This window comes from Gymnoscopelus braueri (genome assembly GCF_963280865.1).
Source record: "Gymnoscopelus braueri genome assembly, chromosome: 5".
Taxonomy (NCBI): Eukaryota; Metazoa; Chordata; class Actinopteri; order Myctophiformes; family Myctophidae; genus Gymnoscopelus; species Gymnoscopelus braueri.
This window is the reverse complement of record NC_137606.1, coordinates 32,726,002-32,747,575: the sequence shown is the minus strand read 5'-3', so window position 1 is coordinate 32,747,575 and position 21,574 is coordinate 32,726,002. Positions and strand designations below refer to the sequence as shown.

The following is a 21,574-nucleotide window of genomic DNA, read 5'->3' as shown; positions in this document are numbered from 1 at the left end:
GATTAACAGGGACTATATATCATGGATGGAGATGAGAAGCTTGTACTGTGGCCATTCAGTCTATGCACTGACTTTTCAGGACGTGTTTTTCATGTGACAGTAAAATTGTCTTTTACATTAATATATAAACAAATCCTTCCTAACTCTGCCCTGCAGGCAGTGCTTGTCGTGTTTCAGTCAAACCAGGTTATGGTCAAATCTACATAACTGATGGATATGAACATAATAATAACAATATCATGCTTTATGGGCCAGTACTGTTCGCTAGGTCACTTGTTTGCTTAGCTGCGGCTAATGTTTGCTTCATAAATCCCACACTGAAGAAACAGTTGAAATGTTTTGATTGAAAGAATGCATCGTTCTGTGACCAACCAAGCAGAGTTCAGCCACTGCTCACGTAAACACCATCATCAAACAGTCTTGAGGTACAGTATGATGTATATGTCACAGTATGATTGGAAAACTAGTCAGTTTGAAAAAGGTGCACTCACATTTTCACCGTGCAGCACAGAAACATCCAAAAAGAGATATTAAAATGACTGGGTCGCAATGTGTAAAAAAAGAAAAGAAAAGTATATCATCATCATCATCATCATCATCATCATCATCATACTTCTGGTTAAGTGCCAAATAACCAGCTCCATGGCCTTGTGGTTAGAGTTCTGCCCTGAGATAAAGAAGGTTGAGGTTCAATCCCATTGAGTCATACCAAAGATTATAGAAAGTCCAATGCCTCCCTACTTGGCACTCAGCGTCAAGGGTTGGGTTAGGGTTAAGTCCCTGTGACACACTGGCATCATGTCTGGGGGGGGGGTATATGTACATCAAGCTGCTTCACAAACAGGTGATTGGCTCCTGAACTGTTGGTCCCCAAGGCTATTACCTATGTCCTAAATACATATGTTATTAGCAGCCTTGTCGATTTGCCCCAAATGCGAAATGATAGGGAGAGATTGAAAGTGGAGGTGTAATCATGTGACTATTGTTCAGAGAGCCTCATATTTGTCTCTCAGAACCAATCGCAGATTGCCTGTACTGCGCACTTGTCATCTATCAAGCTATAACATTGTGTCAGCCTGTGTCACTTGCTGCAGGTTGCTTGTTAAATTATGGTGCAGGAAACGGGTATTGCAAAAGAAAGTTCAAATTGTAACACAAAAACTTATTACTGTGCACACTAGAAGTGAGTATACAAAATGCCCACTGAAAAAGAAGTGGGTATATGGCTTACGCTTATGCCTTCAGATACCCTTGACCACACCACTGCTGTTTTGTAATGACCATGGTCCATGTGTCATTTTGTATTGCCAAGTCACTTGTTTTTGGTCCATTCCGTTTTCTCTGAAACTACTTAATGTGAACAAAATGCGTGCGTGCGTGCGTAAGTGCGTGCGTGCGTGCGTGCGTGCGTGTGTTTCTCTTGCAGTGCCACAGTATAGCAGGGGGAAGTTGTGGACAGACGTAGCGTCTTTCAAGGTACTGAGGCACTCTGTCTTCAGAAAAATAATACATTTATTGTTGAGCAAGGCCTCTTTAAAGGCATAGTATGTGTTTACCTGCATAAACACACTGCCCTCAACCAAAACAAACAGTGAAAACACCAAAATACAGCAAGAGGGCAATGTTTTTTCTGCAGGTAAACGGCACCACACTACTCCAGTGACTGATACATGCTATTATAGATGGAAATGATGGGTAAAAAGTGTATTTATCTAGTTTTTTATTAAATCACGCACAGCAAAGTTACATACTATGCCTTTAAATGTGGTTTCTGTAATGTGCTGCGTGTGTAGGTTCTGCTGTAATAAATGTGCATACATAGGTGTATGTGGTTTGTGTGTGTGTGTGTGTGTGTGTGTGTGTGTGTGTGTGTGTGTGTGTGTGTGTGTGTGTGTGTGTGTGTGTGTGTGTGTGTGTGTGTGTGTGTGTGTGTGTGTGTGTGTGTGTGTGTGTGTGTGTGTGTGAGTTTGTTTCTCTTGCAATACCACAGGCTAGCAGGGGAAGTGGTGGACAGACATAGAGAACAGTCTTTCAAGTGTTTGCAAACATGTGAACAAACATATACCTGCTGAGGGACAGACTTTACTTCCGTCAGATGCAATGACATCTGCTTCAAAGGAAGGAAAACCTGCTTCATCTAGAAGGGAGATACTTACACACATCATCATTGACTGACTTACAGGTGAGTTGTGATATATCATATTGTCACATCTGACTGCAACCAATATGTTTTTGAACAATGACCATAATATGATCTATTTTCTAAATAGGTAGGATATTTTCAAACAATCTCATAGGAGGAGTCCAGTGATAGAGTTTTGATTTCATGATAGATAAAAAAATATTATTTGATGTGTTTATGGAACTAGCTGGCTTAACTGAAATTGAAAATGATGTATCAGGAGGGTGCTGGTCACTTCTAACTGTGTTGTTGTGATATTACTCTGGGTTCCAGGGAGGTATGACAAAGAGCGTAAGCTCTAAATATCACTAGGCATTCAGTGGGTGCAAAAAAACCTGTCTGCAATAGTAATAGTAATAGTAAAAAATAAAAATAAATAGTTCGCACACTGATGGGCTCAGTGTGCAAGCAATTTAAATTAAAATTTTTCACTTTTTCACATGTAATATTTCTCCTCGCCCAGCACCTACCCAATTCTGGGTATCGGATATGCATGTCTTACACTTTAATCTAGGTACAACAACATGTCACACTCAACATTGAATGTACAGTTGTGGTCATTATTACCATGTTAACAAAGACTGAATACATTGTCAAATATATTGAAAAATATCCTAAATGTTTACATTCCAGTCTAGCTTAACGAGTAGGGTTTTCCTAAAAAGAAAAGAAAAACGATGTATGGACTGATACAACCAACCGCTCTCCATTAATCATTTATGAACCACTATAAGTGTGTGGTGGTGTCTTAGAGACCCTGCCCTCTAACTGCATTTTCTTATTTTGTATTAGTTTGGAACATTTTATGTGTGTCAATCTTTGGTCAGTAGGTGTGCGCTATTGGTATTGCTGAGTCAGGAGGAGGGACTGCAACTAACAAATCCTGCTCATTGTAACTTAAAATGACTTTACTGTAGTTCAGACTGTTAAATGTTTGGATGAATAAAACACTGTCTGCAATGTGTTTTGATTCCTGCGATTTCTTTTTGCTTATCCCACATTTTTGAGGGAAAACAAATCATATGGTCGAAAATGCAAGAAAGAATTATGGCATATAAAGTCAGAATTGTGAGATATTGGGCTCTATTTTGCGTGTCTTAATTATCAGACCTGGAGGTGTGGCCAATGCTGTTTCAAACAACATTGCCCACGCCTCCAGGTCTTAAGTTAAGACATAAGACCTCGTAATTAAAACACACAAAATAGGGCCCAAAAACTCATAGTTATGACAATGATATATAAAAACACTAACAAATATGTACTGTATATACCTACTACCTAAATACAGTATTTAAATGAATATAATATATACTGTAGTGTAGGTAATCCAGAATCATGGCCCACCTTGTGGGAGTGGGAGGAGCCAACATGACCCACTTCCTGTCTTTCAACCAATCATTGGACACAAACCAGACAGCCTCCTGTGCTGTGATTGACACCTCAGCCCATCCCTTCTTCATGTTGGTGTGTGGTCTGGTGTTCGTGGTGAGTTCCTCAGCAATTAACAACAACAATAATGATAATAATTAATAATCACTTCATACTGCTGCTGATCTAAGATCTAATATAGTACTCATTCAACCAGAAGATGTTCTTTACCTAATAGTCATTATGGTTTTAATTGTGTTTTTCCACATCAAGAAATCTGTTCAGTCAGTACACATGTTACCAACTGCCACTGGAAATGATTGGAAATCTACCATATTTATCTGAAATGTTCTGCTTGTCTATCTGTCTATTGCCATTAGGTTGGCTTGGTCCTGAATGGTTTTACCCTGAAGGTATATTTCTGTCATGCTGAACGCCAGGCGTCCTCCAGCAGTGTGATGGTCTATCTGAAGAACCTTACGATCGCAGACTTCCTCCTCTGTCTTTGTTTGCCGCTTCGCATCTCCAACTACGCCTTCAGCCACAACATCACCATTAGAATCATCTACTGCACCATCGGAGCCTCTACCTTCTACCTCAACATGTATATCAGCATCCTGTTCATGGGATACATCGCTGCCAACAGGTACTGGATGACAGATTGGGCTGTTAGCTGGTAGAATTGATACTGTGCTGTACTGAAGACACTAGTCTCATGCAGCAAGACGATCAGAGATCTACACCGTCCTGCTGATACGTCTGGTGACATCTAAATTCAATGATTAGGGTAAAACTGGATTTAACCCACAACAGTAGGTTACATTTAATAGGGGAGCATTCAGTAACAACACGAGAGCAGGGTTTGACAAACACAATTAATGCTATTGAATAGAACCTATATGAATTGTGACACGTTTTTTCTCAGAAAAGAAGGCTATTAACACCAACTAATTTAATAACATGTAACACATAATATGCTGACTAATGATAATAATACACTGGCTCATTTGATAACAATTAATAACATGCTGAATCCTATGTGGTTGTCCCTCTATGGAAGTTGTCCCGTATCATGCTTAGGGCCCCCGTGGAGTCTAAAGCGGCACTGCATATGATAACCCACTGACTCATTCTGACCACCAGGTATCTGAAGATTGTCCGGCCTTTGGTATCAAATCCCCTGCATAAGGTCCGCGTTGCACGTGTCATCTCCGTGGTCACCTGGATTTCTCTCCTGGCTCCAATGGGAGCCTACATCACCATGTTCCTCCTGACCTCACCATCCATGACCCACTTGCCGGGAGCTGTGAGCTGTGACGCTCTTCACAGCCCTCAGATGAGCCTGCTGTACAAAATAATCCACAGGTACATTAGGACATACGGTTATCCACTCTGGTCCTGGGAACCTAAACCCAGTCTTTTAAACCTACAGTATAAACTCAGACTTGGTGTCCCAGAGTGAGTCTCTGATTACACTGCTACATAAACCAGCAGGAGTCTGCTTTCCCAGTGTGTCTTTTAGTAGAAAATGTCCCTGAGGTTATGTTGAGCATGTGTTGTCTTATTGTTTTTGAAAGTTCATTATGTCTTCCCTACAGTGAATCCAGGTACATTTTCACGGATAGTTTGTCAATTCTATTCTGTTCTGTTTACAGTTTCTCAGCTGTCATCTTCGTCTCTGTTCTGGTCTCTCTCATCTACTTCTACCACGGCACCGTGCAGAGACTGACGTTGGCACAGAGAACTCAGCCAGGAGGTGGAGGAGCAGAAGGTGGGGGTGGAGCGTCGTCCTCGGGGACGTTAAGGCGCTGTAAGAAGTTGTCCCGGTGTCGGAGGAACATGCTGGTTCTGGTGGCCATGTTCTGCGTGTGCTTTGTTCCATACCATCTTGTGCGCCTCCCCTATGCCTTCCTGTCTCATAGGTGTAGCTTGGGTCAGAGTTTCTTCTACCTGAAGGAGTTCAGCCTCATGCTGTCGATTCTGAACATCTGCCTGGATCCGCTCATCTATTTTATCTTCTGCAAGGACTTCCGTGCCCGGCTGAGCCTCAGCAGGAAGAAGAGGGGTTCCCAAGACTCGCAGGACACAAGCCGAGTAGTTACTGGGGAGAGGACAAGCATGTCCATGACAAAAGTGGAGAGGAAGTCTGACCATGATGGTCGAGAGTAAGATCTTCGCCCTGAAACTAAGATTAGCCAGTGTCCTGTGTAGCCTCTTATAGATGTACCACATTAATCAGGACGTGTTAAACTGTCTCAGGGAATGGAGCATGCTTATTTTCCCTGTTGACTCATGTGCACAAACGTTCATGCACAGCTCAATTTCCTGAGAATATTTGTTCATAGAACATGTAAAGTGCTCCAGATTTCCCTCATACTTATCTATACTACAATCGGCAAACTTGCTGTAGGGGCAAAACGGGAAACGGGAAAAAATCAGTTTGGAATCAGTTTGTCCGGTTGTCAGTTGCATGTTAGGTTTCGCTTTTGGTTTGCATGATGCAGTTAGGTTTCGCTTTCGGTTTGCATGCTGCAGTTAGGTTTCGCTTTCGTTTTGCGCGTTGCCAAATCATGTGCGAGAGAGAGAGACAAGGAGATGGAGAGAGAGGGAGGACGGCAGGACGCGATGCGTTTTTTTGGGGAAATTTTTATCCCACGATTTTTGAACCCCAAAATAAGCGAGCCCTCGCTTATTTTTGCGCGGACGTAATTTGTTTGTCATTGTGGTGAATGTTGTGTGTGCTGCTGATGTTGCTTTGGGGGGGTTAGGGGGGGGGTACTAGAATTCTGCCCGCGTAGCGGGCAGAACTTCTAGTTTGTTACATTTAGATGATGTGGAATCCAGAGATTATGTCCCCATATCTCTGAGCTGATATCAGCATAATACAATGTAACATGTCTCCTGTCCTCTCTGCTCTTCTCAATGTTTCCTTCTGTGTTGACAACAAAATACTAATGTTGACCAGAACAGACAGATGTCTGCCATAACAAAAACACGTGAAAATAACTGGATGAATGTTCATTTTGTAAATAGGATATTAATTATATGACTTTAACAAACTTTTTAAGCTGAAGCTTTTTAAAGTTGTTTTATCAGAGACAATATTTTCATCACAAAGATACAATAAAATAGGCCTGTGTTGTACTGATGACATGATAACCATGAGAACAGAACTGCACCCTCAAATAATGGACAAACAAATGTACAGACAAAGCTAACCATAGGAGGAAGCCATCTTCTCTCTAACTTCCACACATTGTAGTTGCAAGCACAGCATTTCCGTCCACAGCACGAACCCCAGCTCAACTTAGACCCATGCTACTAAACATACATATATGCTAACCATGCATTTAGCAAGTTCTCAATTTCCTCAATTGAGATGTTTATTATTTCCTCAATATGATTGTTTCATTAGTCATCAGACTCTGTCCACATTAAAAAGAATGAGCTTCCTTAGAGACATGCCTCTGTCGTCCCTTTGTGTAGATTAGATCAGTGTTTACATTATAATTATTACAAAATAAAGACAAAACAAAATGCACCCCGAGGGAATCCAGTGGGAGATGGGAAGCAACTGAATATAAGATGATAGATGCTGTTGAGAGACACATGGGAGCGACAAGTATATAAGTAAATGCTCTGAAGAGGTAACTCAAGCTGCCTTGTCACACCTTAAGTACTGCCCAGTCATTTGGTCATCTGCTACAGAGAAAGTAACCTGACTCTGTCAAATGGAAGAAGCTTGCGACACACATTTTGTTTCAAATGCAAATGAGATTTCCGGAGGGAGGGGGGTTTACCAGGCTACAGAGAAAGACATACTGTACAAAAATTGCAAACAGCTGAAAACAAGGCTGCCAGATTAGCTCTTCAGCTAATTATAGAAATGCACAGAAATCTGTCATGGCTGAGAATAGATACATTTCCTGTATTCTTACTTTTTTCAGAAATGTTTAGTATTTATTTGACCAGGTAGTATACGTAAGAATTGAAATGAACGTAACCATATGACTAGATAAGCCAGTTCAGGTTATCTGGTATAGCACCTAGATCAAGAACAAATCTTCTGTTAGGATGGATCCTTGTCAACAGGATTGAACTCATTGCCTAAACACATAACTAATACAAACACAATTCTCCTTCAAGAAAATTACTATTTGAACCTCTTCCCTCAGCTTCCTGTATCTCCGTCTAAAAGTGTTTAGAAAAAGCACCCTATCAGAGAGGAGGCAGGGCTTTTGGTTTGTTTGACTCATTGACTGGCAGCAGAAAGTTGAGGTTTGATTGACGACAGCAACACACTGTGAACCAGGAAGATGGTGGAAGCTAAAGTGTTAGTGGGATTATATCAGTCTCACCACCATGAACCCCAAACAAACACCAGCAATGAAATGAAACAGCTCTGCAGGTTGAAGTGGACTCATGAGGGTTTATGAAATACTTCCATAGAGGGACAACCACAGATGAGGTAGGATGATGTCTTTGTCTAGGATCACATGGTGCTGTCTGGGTAAACTGTTGCTCCTTTATTTAATATAACGTCTCTGAAGGGTGGAAACCTCAAAATATGATACATATTATGTCCAAAACAGTTATTTTTGATACGCGTTTCGAGCTTGCAGATCTAATACTTTTGATGCTTTTGTGTAACGCTGTAGTATGATCAAGTACGGCATTAATAATAATTACTGTGCTGTCGGGTTTCTGCCCGACAGCACAGTCCACTGCCTTGCTCAAAGCCAAAGGCACATGGCACCTTATGGACGGACACATGTTTTAATCTGTTTTAACCTTCAGCATCCGAACACTGGGCTTACCTATAGTGTCTGTCAACAGAGTGAACAGACGTGTCCAAAATGTATCAATTCAAAAACATTCGCCATTTGGTTGTGTGTGCGTATGTTTTTTAGCTGTGCTGAACCATAGACTGTAAAGTGGTGAATTATGTAGCAGAGTTTTTTTATTGAATATTTTATTAGGTAAAAAATGTAAACATCACAATTACATTTATAATACTTTGTCTAAAAAGTCCTTGCGGTCTTGTTTCCATTGAGGTCCTTGGTATTCAGTTCATAGACTAGAGACCAGAGTCCCCTATAAGACCACATCCTGTTAAACTGTGCTTCCTCCCGTGCTCAGACATTGTACAGTATATCGTTGTTGTCGGGCAGAAACGTCTTATCTACATATTTTTTTCCCTAAATGAATGCCCTACTACATACTACAGCGTCACACAAAAGCATCAAAAGTAGCAGATCTCCAAGCTCAAAACGTGGCGCGTTTGTAGATCTGCTACATTTGATGTTTTTAAATTTGAATCCTGAAAAGTAACACTTTTGGAGATATGAGGTTTCCCCCCGACAGAGACGATATGTTGTAAAGAAAACTCTCGCTGGCTCTTATTTCCTTCACTAGGAGAGTCTGAGTCAGAAGCACGTCATTACCAGAATAAAGTTCATATAAGGAATTTACATAAATATGCAGTACTCACATAATACAACACAATATTGCACAACATCAGTAGACTATTAGTAGACAAAACATTCATTCAGACATTAGACTATAAATTATACACGGTCATTCCGTAATGGTGCTTATATTTTAATGTATTTAACTATAATTTTCTATTATGACTTTATGTAGATCTTACTGCACGCTATTGCATCGACTACTGTTGTTCATATGTACTGCATGTATGCACTATGTTGTCTTTGTATTATTTTAACAGCAGATTCTGTATGTGTCCGTAACAAATTTCCCATCTGGAAAATAAAGTCTATCCTAGAGAGTAGACTGTTAACATTAGACACAACATTCATTCAGACAGTAAGTAGTCTATACATTAGACTGGATGCAAGGTATTATTTGTTATTTGTATAATCCTGTTTCAGTATAACCGAAGAGAGTTTCCTTTACGTCTAAATATATCAAACAGGAAGGCGATACGACATCAGAGACATTCTTATCTTAGTATAAAGTTGTGTTTCCTCCACATGTTTCCCTGCTGAGAGCAGCCTGATCTACAGACATGGTTGATGAAAACGTAGAACCATTTGAGAGGAGTATGTTCAAGGTTACATTTTACATATCGTTGATGTCGGGTGGAAACCTTGTATGTCCAAAACCATTCATTTTTTAATATTATTTGTAAAACGTTTTTATAACAGTGAAAATTGCCGAACTACAAGCTCACAATGAGCTCTGTGAGCTTGTAGATCGACTATTTTCACTTACTTTTGCTCGATATTGTTTATGGTGAAGATGGATGCATTAATTTACGAAAAAATATAAAGTTTAGATATGGACATACAAGGTTTCTGCCCGACAACAATGTCATGCATTTAGCCTAAGCTCTTAAAAGTACATCTTCCACCAGAGTTCATCAGTTAATTTGACAAATAAAATAATTGACTGACCCAACAACCTAGTGACAGACCAATTGATCAATCGATCAACTAGAACATTAGTGAGTGAAACATGAAGTGAGGGTTTGTTGTGTTTTCATTTGTCCCAGCAGGGTTTGTCTGTCAACACCAGAATACACACCATGCAACTCCAACTGACCATCCAACCATTCACCTCCATCTGATCATCCAACCGCCCATCTACAACTGGCCATCACACACCACAGGTGTTTCACTTCTACATCATTTTTAAGTGAAACAATCCTCTTCACACTTTGTTCAAATCTTGAACAATATGCATGTTATTACATAGGCATTGCGCAGTATATACCTTATTATACTACCTGTACCTCTCTTTTATGTCAGTTGTTAGTTGTCTGGTAATATTGTGAAAACAAATTGATTGTGATTCATCAATTACATTTTATTGAACTAGCCTATGGCTAGTAAACACTCTGGTAAGTGACTAGTAGACTCTAGCATTTAAACTGGTAGACTCTATGGCTCGTAGAAACTGTGTCAAGTAGACTGTGGCTAGTAAACACTCTGGCAAGTGGCTAGTAGACTGACTATAGGCTGGTAGACTCTATGGCTAGTAGAAATACTGTCAAGTAGACTGTGGCTAGTAGCCTAGACACTCTGGCTAGTAGACTTTCTGGTCGCTGAGTAATAAAGGCAACGCCATTTTCATTTCCAGGTGGAGGAGGTTGTTGATGATAATGTCTTCTCTCTTCAACTCCACTGGAGGAGGAGGTGAGAAGGAGGAGTGCATTGTTAATGACCAGATGGGGCCCTTCATCGTTCTCTACATTCTCATCTTCATCAGCAGTCTGGCTGGTAACCTGCTGTCTCTATGGGCCCTCATCCACAGCTGTGGCAGCGAGGTACGGAATGTCATGTTTTAGATTTTCATCAGATATCAACATGATTTTCATCTTTACTGTACAATACAGTAGTAGTGTCATATGCTATTCCTTTTGCTAATAAATCCCTCTGGTTTGGATCTTTTTTAGAAGAGCATCTATGTGTACATGGTGAACCTGCTGGTCTCAGACCTGCTGCTGACTATGGCCCTGCCCTTTAAGATCATTAAGGACCTGGGTGTGGCTCCCTGGGGTCTCATGGTGTTTCATTGTCAGGCCAGTGCTGTGCTCATCTACATCAGTCTCTATGCTTCTATCATCTTCCTCACCTTCATCACCATCGACCGCTACCTGCAGGTACAGAGTGGCTTAGATGGTATGGGTCTTTGGTCTTCAGGTTCTATGACTCATTCAGTTTTAGTTGTTGTGTACATGAAGTCCCATTTGTAACTCAGAGAGTTATAACCAAATTTACCCTTATTGGTTTATTTGGTTATATTTGTACAGTCTCAGAGCTAAATTAACGAAATGTATTCTAGACCAGCCAACGTTTTGATGGTATTGTTGGTCTGCAGGTGTCTCCGAAGGCTCCGTCCTGCCAGGTCCAGGTGGGTTCCTCCAAACTGCTGTCTGTTCTGGTCTGGATCATGCTGCTGCTCATTATGGTGCCTAACATGGCTCTGCCCATTCAACATGTACAGGTAAAATGACCAGCATTACAGAACTATTACAAACTACTACAACATCTCACAATAATATTAAAACATGAAATCATAATCACGCGTGCGTGCGTGCGTGCGTGCGTGCGTGCGTGCGTGCGTGCGTGTGTGTGAGAGAGAGAGACAGACAGAGAGACAGAGAAGTACAAAGTGAAATTACTAGCATTGTGTGCCAATTTACTTGCCTTGTGGAACTGACAGATTTGAATTGATTCCCTTTGAATTGGTTGTGATTGTCCTTCAATCTTCCTGCGTCCTGCTTCCAGTCTCAGCAGTTCCTGAGCTGCTCATCACTGAAGCATGGTGTTGGACTCCATTGGCACACTTTTACTGTCTTCCTCTGCATGGCTCTCTTCCTCAACTCCTTTGCCGTTGTGCTTCTCTCCGCCGGCCTGGCTCTGAAGCGGCTCCTAGGATGCAAGAACAGACCGAAAGGCTGGAGAGCTACCAGGCGTGCGACGGCCCACATTGCAACCCTGTCAGTGTCCTTCGTGGTGGGCTTTTTACCGTACCACGTAATCCGCACGCCGTACACCATGGCCCAGACCAACACAGTCATCAGAGACTGTCCCACCAAGAGGCGTCTGTTCTTGGCTAAGGAGTGGACACTTCTGCTGGCCGTGCTGCATCTATGCCTGGACCCCCTGCTGTACTTCTGCCTCTGGACGCCCTTCAGACAAACGCTCAGAGGACCGTTCAGCTGCAGAGAGCAGCCTGAGGCTGACACAGGAACAGAGACAGCCGAGGAGATGATGGACGTAGATACCACTGTAGCACAGTCAGGAGCATGCACAGTGCACACACATGTGAAGCAGGGGTCTCCAAACTGAATACTGTGTTAGAGACTGTGTTAAAGATTAAGGGATGCATGTGTAATGACTGGGGTCATGCACTTTGTGTTCTGCACTTTACTGCCGCCTGGGTTTGATCCACCAATCTTAAACCTAATTTCTACTGCATCATACGATCGTCTTGCATGACTCTGATTTTCCAACAATGAAACATCTAGCGGCCTCTAGTTTTAAACATTTAGGTTTATACAGTGGAATAAATAATAATAAAAACCCTCAGAACAAATTCAACCACAAATGAGAGGCAGAGTAGGGCGGTTCTTAAGACAGACTTCGTATCACTTTGCCTCAATTAGTGAATGAATCCTCGTGGATATTCCCTTATATTAAAGATAAGATAGTTTACTTTTATGATAACTACATTATTGCATAACCCAAAATAGTCAGACAAGCTTAATAGTAGATTATTTGTGATGCTATATGATATGCTATCCTGGTGTCAGTATCCTGCTCAGTATCCTAGTGTCAGTATCCTGGTGTCAGTATTGTGGTCAGTATTGTGGTCAGTATCCTGGTGTCAGTATCCTGGTGTCAGTATCCTGGTCAGTGTCCTGGTGTCAGTCTAGGTACGGGCAGACATGCGTGACAAGTTGAGCCAGCTAGTCGCAACCCCATGCAGCACTTACGGCCATTTCCGGCCATTCCTTTGGAAAATAAATAGCTTAAATCTACAAGCTCACAATGTGTTGCGCTGCGACACGTTGTGAACTTGTAGATCGGCTATTTTTGGCAAAGATATTTGGTGTTGACAGAAAAATGCGTCAAAGAAATGTAGGTCCGTTTTTCACTGAGAATAGAGGGTTTAAGTAGGCTACATGTGAATTACATCAATAATTATGAATGACAGATTCATATGTTAGAACAGTGCAATTTGTGACAATACGTTTTTTTGGATTGTAATTTATTATTCTGCTATTCTTTATTATACTCACATATTAAAACTATTCAGATAGGGTAAACAGTGCAAATTATTCAGGCCATTCACCACAAATAAGGATGTTTACATTTATTGAAATACGGGTGCATGTGTTATGTGTTTGTTTTGGGTTATGAACCTTGCATTCCCTCTGCATTTGGAGTGCTGGATCACTGAAAGAAAACTACAAGTGAATACCCTGGCCTGCTCTCTCATACACAGTGGTAAACATTTTGGTTGCCTTCTCCAAACATCATGAAAAACACTTTGCTATGATCAATTTATTCTCTGACATTCTGACATAGGCAATTAATTTAATATTTGGCAATCAATATATGATTTGCTAAAAATATGTATTTGTATTTCAAATACATTTCTCAGACCAGTGTTTTGTATTTGGATTGTGATCAATGTTTTGACCCAGTTTTCTGTGTGACTATGTGAATCAGAGCCCTTTCTCACTAGCTCCAGTGCCCCCATTCTTGTACCCATTACACAAAACTCACTTTTTTTGAGTGCCAACAGGGAGGCATTGGGTCCCATTTTGATAGTCTTGGGTACACGGTTATAATAGTTTTGGATTTTTTATTTCAGTTTAGTTTAATTCATTTAGATTTGTTTTTGCGTTGGTTTTAGTTTTTTTACACTTTGGGTTATTTGTCAGGTGCAAGATTGAAACGGTAAGTATTGTGTAATAAAACCTTAACAAAAGATAGCATTTATTACATTTGGTGCAGCGAAATCAATATATTCATATCATCCCAAAAACCTTACAAACAAACGAAAACTAAGGGCATTTTGTCTATAATTTCAGTTTGTTTTAGTTCGTTTTGTAAACACACAATACAGTTTCAGGTAGTTATCGTTTATTTTTTCTATTCTAGTTTTTATGTAGTTAAATGTTTTTTCAATTTTTGTTTTCGTTATTTTGTTCACACTCACCAAAACTATTCAGCATCAATATGAATGTTTATGAGATCTAAGGAAGGAATCACACAGTCATTGGAGCAGATAATTATAGCTTTTTTATTCTACTTGGAATCGCACAATAGCATAATTCCTTCCTACTGATGAAAATTCATAAGAATTCTTTATATAAGTAGATTTGAGCAACGACGTAGTAAAAGCATGCCTCTGTCAAACCACCTCTATATTGTTCTTAAGTTAAATGTCATAATTTTACCATGGTGAAATATCTATGTATCTGGAGAAAGTTGGTGAGTGTTCAAGTTGCAAGTTTCAGTAGAATCTTGAAAATAGGCTATTGAAGTTACACCTTTAAAAAAAATATATATATAAGCCACCAATAGAGTTACACAGATAAAAGGGACAGGCTTTAAATTTAATTCATTTTGGTATCAAGAGCCTTATAAAATGTAAGGAAAATAATAAATGCATCTGTCTTCAGTTTCAAGTAATCTAAGATGCCTAGTACAAGTTTTAGATTGTTGGTTACGTGTCTCTGCCTGCCATAACCACTGACTAGGTTTCATTTAAAGAGCATCCTTCATTATTTTAGCTAAACATGGCTATTAGATAGTAGTTTTGTAGTAAGAAGTAAATAAGAAATGTATGTTGTTTGTCAGATTAAGCTACTGGCTTAATACATGTACATGCATGGAGTTGTTTGCGTGTGCGTGCGTGCGTGCGTGCGTGCGTGCGTGCGTGCGTACGTGCGTGCGTGCCCAGCCCAGAATCCAACCCAACAACCAGCACAGAATCCAACCCAACAACCAGCCCAGCATCCAACCCAACATCCAGTTCACTGATGCACTCAGCTGTCTGCATGACCCTTTGCGATGCTAAGCCGTTGAGGTCAGTAGGCTACAGTTCCCATACCAGGCAGTGATGCAGTCAGTCTGGATGCTTTTGGTGCTTCCTCTGTTGAAGGCCCTCAGGACCTTGGGGCCCATGTCAAAGTTCTTTATTTGCCTTCCTCACAATTTATTCAGATACAACCCAGCATCCAAGCCAACATCCAGCACAGCACATCAGAGCCACATTACCATATAGAAAACTCCTGTCAACACCAGAAGTGCAGATTTAGGCGAGATCAAGTGCCTGCTCAGCCTTATATGTGCCAGACTGATAAAATGTATCTTTTCAGACCCTGTTGAAGACCCAAGTGTCGATACGCGTCAGTCATCCTCTGTTGTCTATAGCACAACAATAAATGTATTATTTTTCTGAAGAGAGAGTGCCCCAGAACCTTGAAAGTCTGTCCACAACTTCCCCCTGCTATACTGTGGTACTGCAAGACACACACACGCACACGCACACGCACACGCACACGCACACGCGCACACGCACGCACACACACACACACACACACACACACACACACACACACACACACACACACACACACACACACACACACACACACATTTTTCTTCCTGTACCAGAGTATGGGGAAGTTGTGGACAGACATAGACTACATATAGACAGACTTCACCTTGTTGAGTCTGACAGATGTCAGGTGCAATCACAGCTGCTTCATTTGGCATTTTATAATGACTTGATTGTGTCTTCTTGTTAGATGATTTTGTTTCCCTTGTCTCTTTCATTATTCTCCACCCTTATAAGACTCTTTTCTTTAAACTGCTTAACTTTGGGAGCTTGTACAAAAAAATATTTTATGCCTGTAAAATTGTCATGTGATAATACAGTCAAAGTTGAAGAAGTTCAAAGGAAGGAAAGTCTGCTTTACCTAGAAGGAAGATATAGAACACACTCATCAGTGACTGATTGACAGGTGAGTTGTGAACTTGTGATACTACAGTGTTACTGACATTGATGATGACCATAATTAAGATTTTTTTCTATATTGACTTCCATCTATTTTTCATATGGGTTGATTTTCAGAAGTTCTGAAAATCTAGGAAAAATAAAGTTTTGACTTCATGGATTAGAACATTATTATTTGAGACTATTATGTTCCAATATACAAGCACTGGGTAAAGGCATTAAACAAATCAGTGATTGGATGTGCTATACTTTTGTTCTATTAAACAAAGAGTAAGACAAAACTGAGGTCATTGTTTTGGAGCCAAAGAAAAATGATTAAAGGTTTTCAAGGTTCAAGGTTCAAGGTTGTACTTTATTGTTACATCTTGTCTACAGGTACATAAGAGTAAAACTTATTTTGGTTCGGCTTCCTTCAGGTTATTGCTCACTCAGCTCCAATCGGTAATGTTATAATAAACCACAACTCAAAGCCATTAATATTGATGTAGTCATGGACTCAGACCTTAATTTCAAAAATTACAAACTCAGCCTAGTATCACCTTGCAAATATTTAGAAGATTCAATTACTTATGACTAACTCAGTTGACAACTGTAAGGGCGTGTTTACAGGTCTCACAAAAAAATATTTGATCAGACAACTTCAGTTTGTTCAAAACACGGTTGCTCCTTGAGTCTTTACTAATACCAAGAAAGTAGATTTAATGTATAAGGTTCAAGTTGTCTGACTGTGGGTCTGTCTGTACAATTATGCTCATACTGTATATAGACTGGACATTCCCAAGTCGGCGTGGTTAGGCAATGGTTTAGGTCAGCATGAATCAGCATTATTAGGCAACGATTACCGTAATTTTCGCACTATAAGCCGCACCTGAATATAAGCCGCAGCAGCTAAATTGAATGATTTGTACATATATAAGCCGCACTGGACTATAAGCCGCGGGTGTAAAATCCATAGATTTAGGAGGTCCCCTAGTGGCCGTTAGCTGTAAAAATCCATAGATAAGCCGCACCGTTATATAAGCCGCAGGGTCGAAAAATGGGGAAGAAGTCGCGGCTTATAGTCCGAAATTTACGGTACTGCTGTGTGGTGACAGACAAGAGCTCGATCAACGAGAGAGAGCGAGAGAGTGAGAGGAGAGAGGGAGAGGGAGAGAAAGAGCGGTAGAGAGAGTGGAAGAAAGAGAGGGAGAGAGAGGGAGAAATAGAAGGCGAGGAGGAGGGATGGAGGGACAGAGAGAGGGGAGAGAGGAAGAAGAAAGTCCATTTCAACCACAACACTAGCCTGGAATCCAGACTGATTTGCTGTGTTTGGCACACTTTTGTTTCTCACTTAGAGTAGCGAAGTGAGAAAAGAATCTCTCGCTGAACGAAGTGAATCAGTCTGGATCCCAGGCTACAATAACATGGCCAATACTGGGTACCGAAACCGAACACGCTGATTGACGCGTCACGAAGCGACGTGTTGTCAGTGCAATAACACCGAGCTGGTAACAGCTTGTAATATACAGTATCTTTATATTTAGGATGGGTAAATGCAGCTCAGGACAAAAATCATTTTTTCCCCCTTTTTTATGTGGCGGGCATTTCTGCTTTATTTCAAAATAGAAAGTGAGAGAGAGACAGGAAATGCGGAATGAGAGCAGGGGGGTGACATTTTCTGGCCTACTCTAGAGTGGGAGGTGTTGGTCCGTTCAAGAAAGGGTACAAAATTCTAAAGAATATAAAATATTACTTAATTTCATACTGTAGGAAGGTACTGCACTCTCGAGAAGAAAAGCACACAATGGACATACCTATGCTTCATTAAGTGGCTTAATGCACAACACATTTCGCCATTGTGCTTTGTCAGGTGCTTTCAGCAGTACCTTACGAAGTGCAATAACGTGTTGTGTATAAGTAAGTCGATCGTGAGATTTAGTTTTTCCTAATGGGAGTGTGCGGTTCCTTCCTATGAAGTCACGGGACAGAATGCTGTACAATATATACACACAGTATGGTATAAATATATATCTCACTGTCTCTCCCTCTTTCTTTCTCATATAATTACATATAGCTCTGGGGGGAGCCAACATGTCTTTCAACCAGTCCTACACAAACCAGACAGCCTCCTGTGCTGTGATTGACTCCTCAGCCCATCCATTCTTCATGTTGGTGTGTGGTCTGGTGTTCCTGGTGAGTTCCTCATCAATGAACTAAACATCATTAATAACCACTCCATACTGCTGCTGATCTAGGATTTAATATTGTACTCATACGACCAGAAGATGTTCTTTACCTCATTATGGTTTTTGTGTTTCATTGTCCACATCAAGGAATTTGTTCAGTCAGTACACATGTTGGGAAGCATTTTGAATTATTAGAAATCTATTTATCTGACATTTTCCTCTTGTCTGTCTATTAGGTTGGCTTGGTCCTGAATGGTTTTACCCTGAAGGTATATTTCTGTCATGCTGAACGCCAGTCGTCCTCCAGCAGTGTGATGGTCTATCTGAAGAACCTTGCGATCGCAGACTTCCTCCTCTGTCTGTGTCTGCCGCTCCGCATCTCCAACTATGCCTACAGGCACAACATCACCATTAGAATCATCTACTGCACCATCGGAGCCACTACCTTCTACCTCAACATTTATGTCAGCATCCTGTTTATGGGATACATCGCAGCTAACAGGTACTGGATGACAGATTGAGCTGTAATTGTAGGTCGGTAGAATTGATACCTTTTGAATCGAATAGTTCTGTCTCCAACTGTCCCTTGGGCAAGACACTGAATTAATACACTGAAGTAATTGCTTGGTAGTAAGCTTGTGAGATTGCTTCTCAACTTGCTTCCCAGTTCTCACCTAACACTAGAGTCTGGGGCCCAGACTTCATTAGGCTAGGATGGCTAAAGGTGGAAGAACTAATTTCCCAGCTCTCGATGGGCTTTGTTTTCAATATACTAAAATGAGCAGTTCCCAAGTACTTGTCGAGCTACAGTACTTCTCCAGAGTAGGGGATACTCACCTTGAGCACTTGAGCACGAGTCATAGGTACTCCACCAGAGGGAGTTCCTCTGACCCCCCAAAGTTGAAGCCCCTAAGGGTACGAATGCATTCTATTATGCAGCCACAACACAGTGGAATACTTTACCAACAGCCCTGAAAGTTTTAGCATCCCCATTAGAGTTTAAGGATTACCTAAAAGCATGGCTCCTTGAACATTCAATTTGGATTTGGCAACATCTTTTCCCCGGCTGACCTCCCCCTAGGGTTGTAAACAGCTGACTCCCTCTGAGTGACATCCTCCATGTGTCGTATCCCGGGCACCCCCACCTCCTTTTATGTCATTATCATGAACATACACAATGACTCAGACATAATTTGGTCGGATCGGTGGTTCTCACCTGTTAGTGGCTGCGGGGTGGACATGGTGCCATTTACATCCACTATTTGTTTTCTGCCCTCAAGACCTATTACCCACTATGAAGATTATCTGTTAAAAGACAGACAGGTATCAGTAGAATGAGATTTTCTGAAACTAGAATTCAAACAGCATATTGAGAGAAGATGGCCATTCAACACACTAATTAACAACATAGAATAACACATTAACTCATATTAATAAGACAGAATAATATGCTCATTCATATTAATAACATATATATAAACACACTGACTCATATCAATAGCGCATATAATAAACCATTGACTCATTCTGACCACTAGGTATCTGAAGATTGTCCAGCCTTCGGCATCAAATCCCCTGCAGAAGGTCTGTATTGCACGTGTCATCTCCATGGTCACCTGGGTTTCTCTCCTTACTCCAATGGGAGTATACGTCTCCCTACATGTACATCATTCCCTCCTGACCTCACGACTTGACAACTTGACTCTCATGCCGGAAGCGGTGAGCTGTGATGCTCTGCACACCCCTCAGCTGAGCCTGCTGTATAAAATCCTCCACAGGTACACAGTGGTGTAAAGTAACTAAGTACATTTACTTAAGTACTGTACTTAAGTACAATTTTGAGGTATTTGTACTTTACTTGAGTATCTCCAAATTCCAATACTTTTACTTGTACTCCACTACATCTCAGAGGCAAATATTGTACTTTTACTCCACTACAATTATTTGAAAACTTTAGTGACTAGTTACTTTTCAGATATGAATTATGATATTGTGAAACGTACATTAACCACTTTAGCCCTATTTTATACTTAGGCTATTTTAAAATAGCCGATCTACAAGCTCACAACGCGTAGCATCGCGACGCGTTGTGAACATTTTAGTACTTTTACTTTTGGTACTTTAAGTACAATTTGATGCCAATACTTTTTTACTTTTGCTCAAGTAAATTTTGAATTCTGGACTTTTACTTGTAACAGAGTATTTCTATATTGCAGTATTGGTACTTTTACTTAAGTAAAGAATTTGAGTACTTTTTCCACCACTGCAGGTACATCAACCAATTCTGGGAGCCTAAAGCCAGTCTTCAGTCAAACCTTTTCTACTCTACTACTCTGTTCTGTTCTGTTTTACAGTTTCTCAGCGGTCATCTTCATCTCTGTTCTGGTCTCTCTCATCTACTTCTACCATGGCACCGTGCAGAGACTGACGTTGGCCCAGAGAACTCAGCCAGGAGGTGGAGGAGCAGAAGGTGGAGGCGGAGCGTCGTCCTTGGGGACGTTGAGGCGTTGTAAGAAGTTGTCCCGGTGTCGGAGGAACATGCTGGTTCTGGTGGCCGTGTTCTGTGTGTGCTTTGTTCCGTACCATCTTGTGCGCCTCCCCTATGCCTTCCTGTCTCATAGGTGTAGCTTGGGTCAGAGTTTCTTCTACCTGAAGGAGTTCAGCCTCATGCTGTCGATTCTGAACATCTGCCTGGATCCGCTCATCTATTTCATCTTCTGCAAGGACTTCCGTGCCCAGCTGGGCCTCAGAAGGAAGAAGAGTGTTGTGCAGGACATGACCCGAGTGCCCACCGTGGAGAGGATGAGCCAGGTGTGTCTGACCGTGACCAAAGTGGAGAGGAAGAATTCGGCTCTGACCCTGAGAAGAACTAGCATCCTGTAGTCTCTAATAGAAGGACCACTTTAATCAGGACTTGTTAAACTGTCTCAGGTACAACTACAGTAATGTGTACAACGGTTTATTTCCCCAGCTATGTGCACAAACGTTTAGGCAGAGATGTAGCTTAATGTTTTTAACGGATTTGTTCATAGAACATATAAAGTGCTCCAGATAACAAAATATGAAAATAAGATATGGATGGTTGTTTTATCGATAACACGACAAACATAGAACAGAAATGGACCTTCAAATAATGGATAAACAAATATAACAAACAAACCTAACCATAGGAGGAAGTCATCTTCTCTCTAACTTCCACACACTGTTACAAACACGTTTCAGTCCTCAGCACAAACTTCAGCTCAACTTAGACCCATGCTACTAAATACAGTACAGACTACTCCCTACTGTATGCTAACCATTAAAACGTTCCCCTCATTTCAGATGTGTATTATTTCAATGTGATGTTTTATTTAAA

General features: G+C 41.0%; 3 protein-coding genes across 4 annotated transcripts; all 3 read left to right on the top strand.

Annotated features, from left to right (window-relative positions):
• Positions 1 to 1,973: 1,973 nt before the first annotated feature.
• LOC308085308 (P2Y purinoceptor 14-like) lies at positions 1,974 to 6,212 on the top strand. Its single transcript, XM_080428393.1, has 5 exons — positions 1,974 to 2,182; positions 3,500 to 3,667; positions 3,931 to 4,196; positions 4,694 to 4,915; positions 5,206 to 6,212. The coding sequence occupies exons 2-5, from the start codon at positions 3,518 to 3,520 to the stop codon at positions 5,717 to 5,719; spliced, it is 1,152 nt and encodes a 383-aa protein (XP_080284519.1). The 5' UTR covers positions 1,974 to 2,182; positions 3,500 to 3,517; the 3' UTR covers positions 5,720 to 6,212.
• A 1,622-nt stretch (positions 6,213 to 7,834) lies between these two features.
• On the top strand, positions 7,835 to 14,519 carry LOC308085314 (G-protein coupled receptor 171-like). Of its 2 annotated transcripts, none has more exons than XM_080428400.1 (6): positions 7,835 to 8,018; positions 10,068 to 10,181; positions 10,652 to 10,838; positions 10,968 to 11,174; positions 11,393 to 11,518; positions 11,803 to 14,519. In XM_080428400.1, exons 3-6 carry the CDS (start codon positions 10,668 to 10,670, stop codon positions 12,364 to 12,366), a joined length of 1,068 nt encoding a protein of 355 aa, XP_080284526.1. In that variant the 5' UTR covers positions 7,835 to 8,018; positions 10,068 to 10,181; positions 10,652 to 10,667; the 3' UTR covers positions 12,367 to 14,519. The 2 variants fall into 2 exon arrangements, with proteins under 2 accessions (XP_080284526.1, XP_080284525.1); XM_080428399.1 differs by having other exon boundaries at positions 10,065 to 10,181.
• A 1,267-nt stretch (positions 14,520 to 15,786) lies between these two features.
• On the top strand, positions 15,787 to 21,489 carry LOC308085312 (P2Y purinoceptor 14-like). The gene is made up of 5 exons (XM_080428397.1): positions 15,787 to 16,058; positions 18,105 to 18,223; positions 18,453 to 18,718; positions 19,755 to 19,994; positions 20,571 to 21,489. Exons 2-5 carry the CDS (start codon positions 18,122 to 18,124, stop codon positions 21,097 to 21,099), a joined length of 1,137 nt encoding a protein of 378 aa, XP_080284523.1. The 5' UTR covers positions 15,787 to 16,058; positions 18,105 to 18,121; the 3' UTR covers positions 21,100 to 21,489.
• The last annotated feature ends 85 nt before the right edge of the window (positions 21,490 to 21,574 follow it).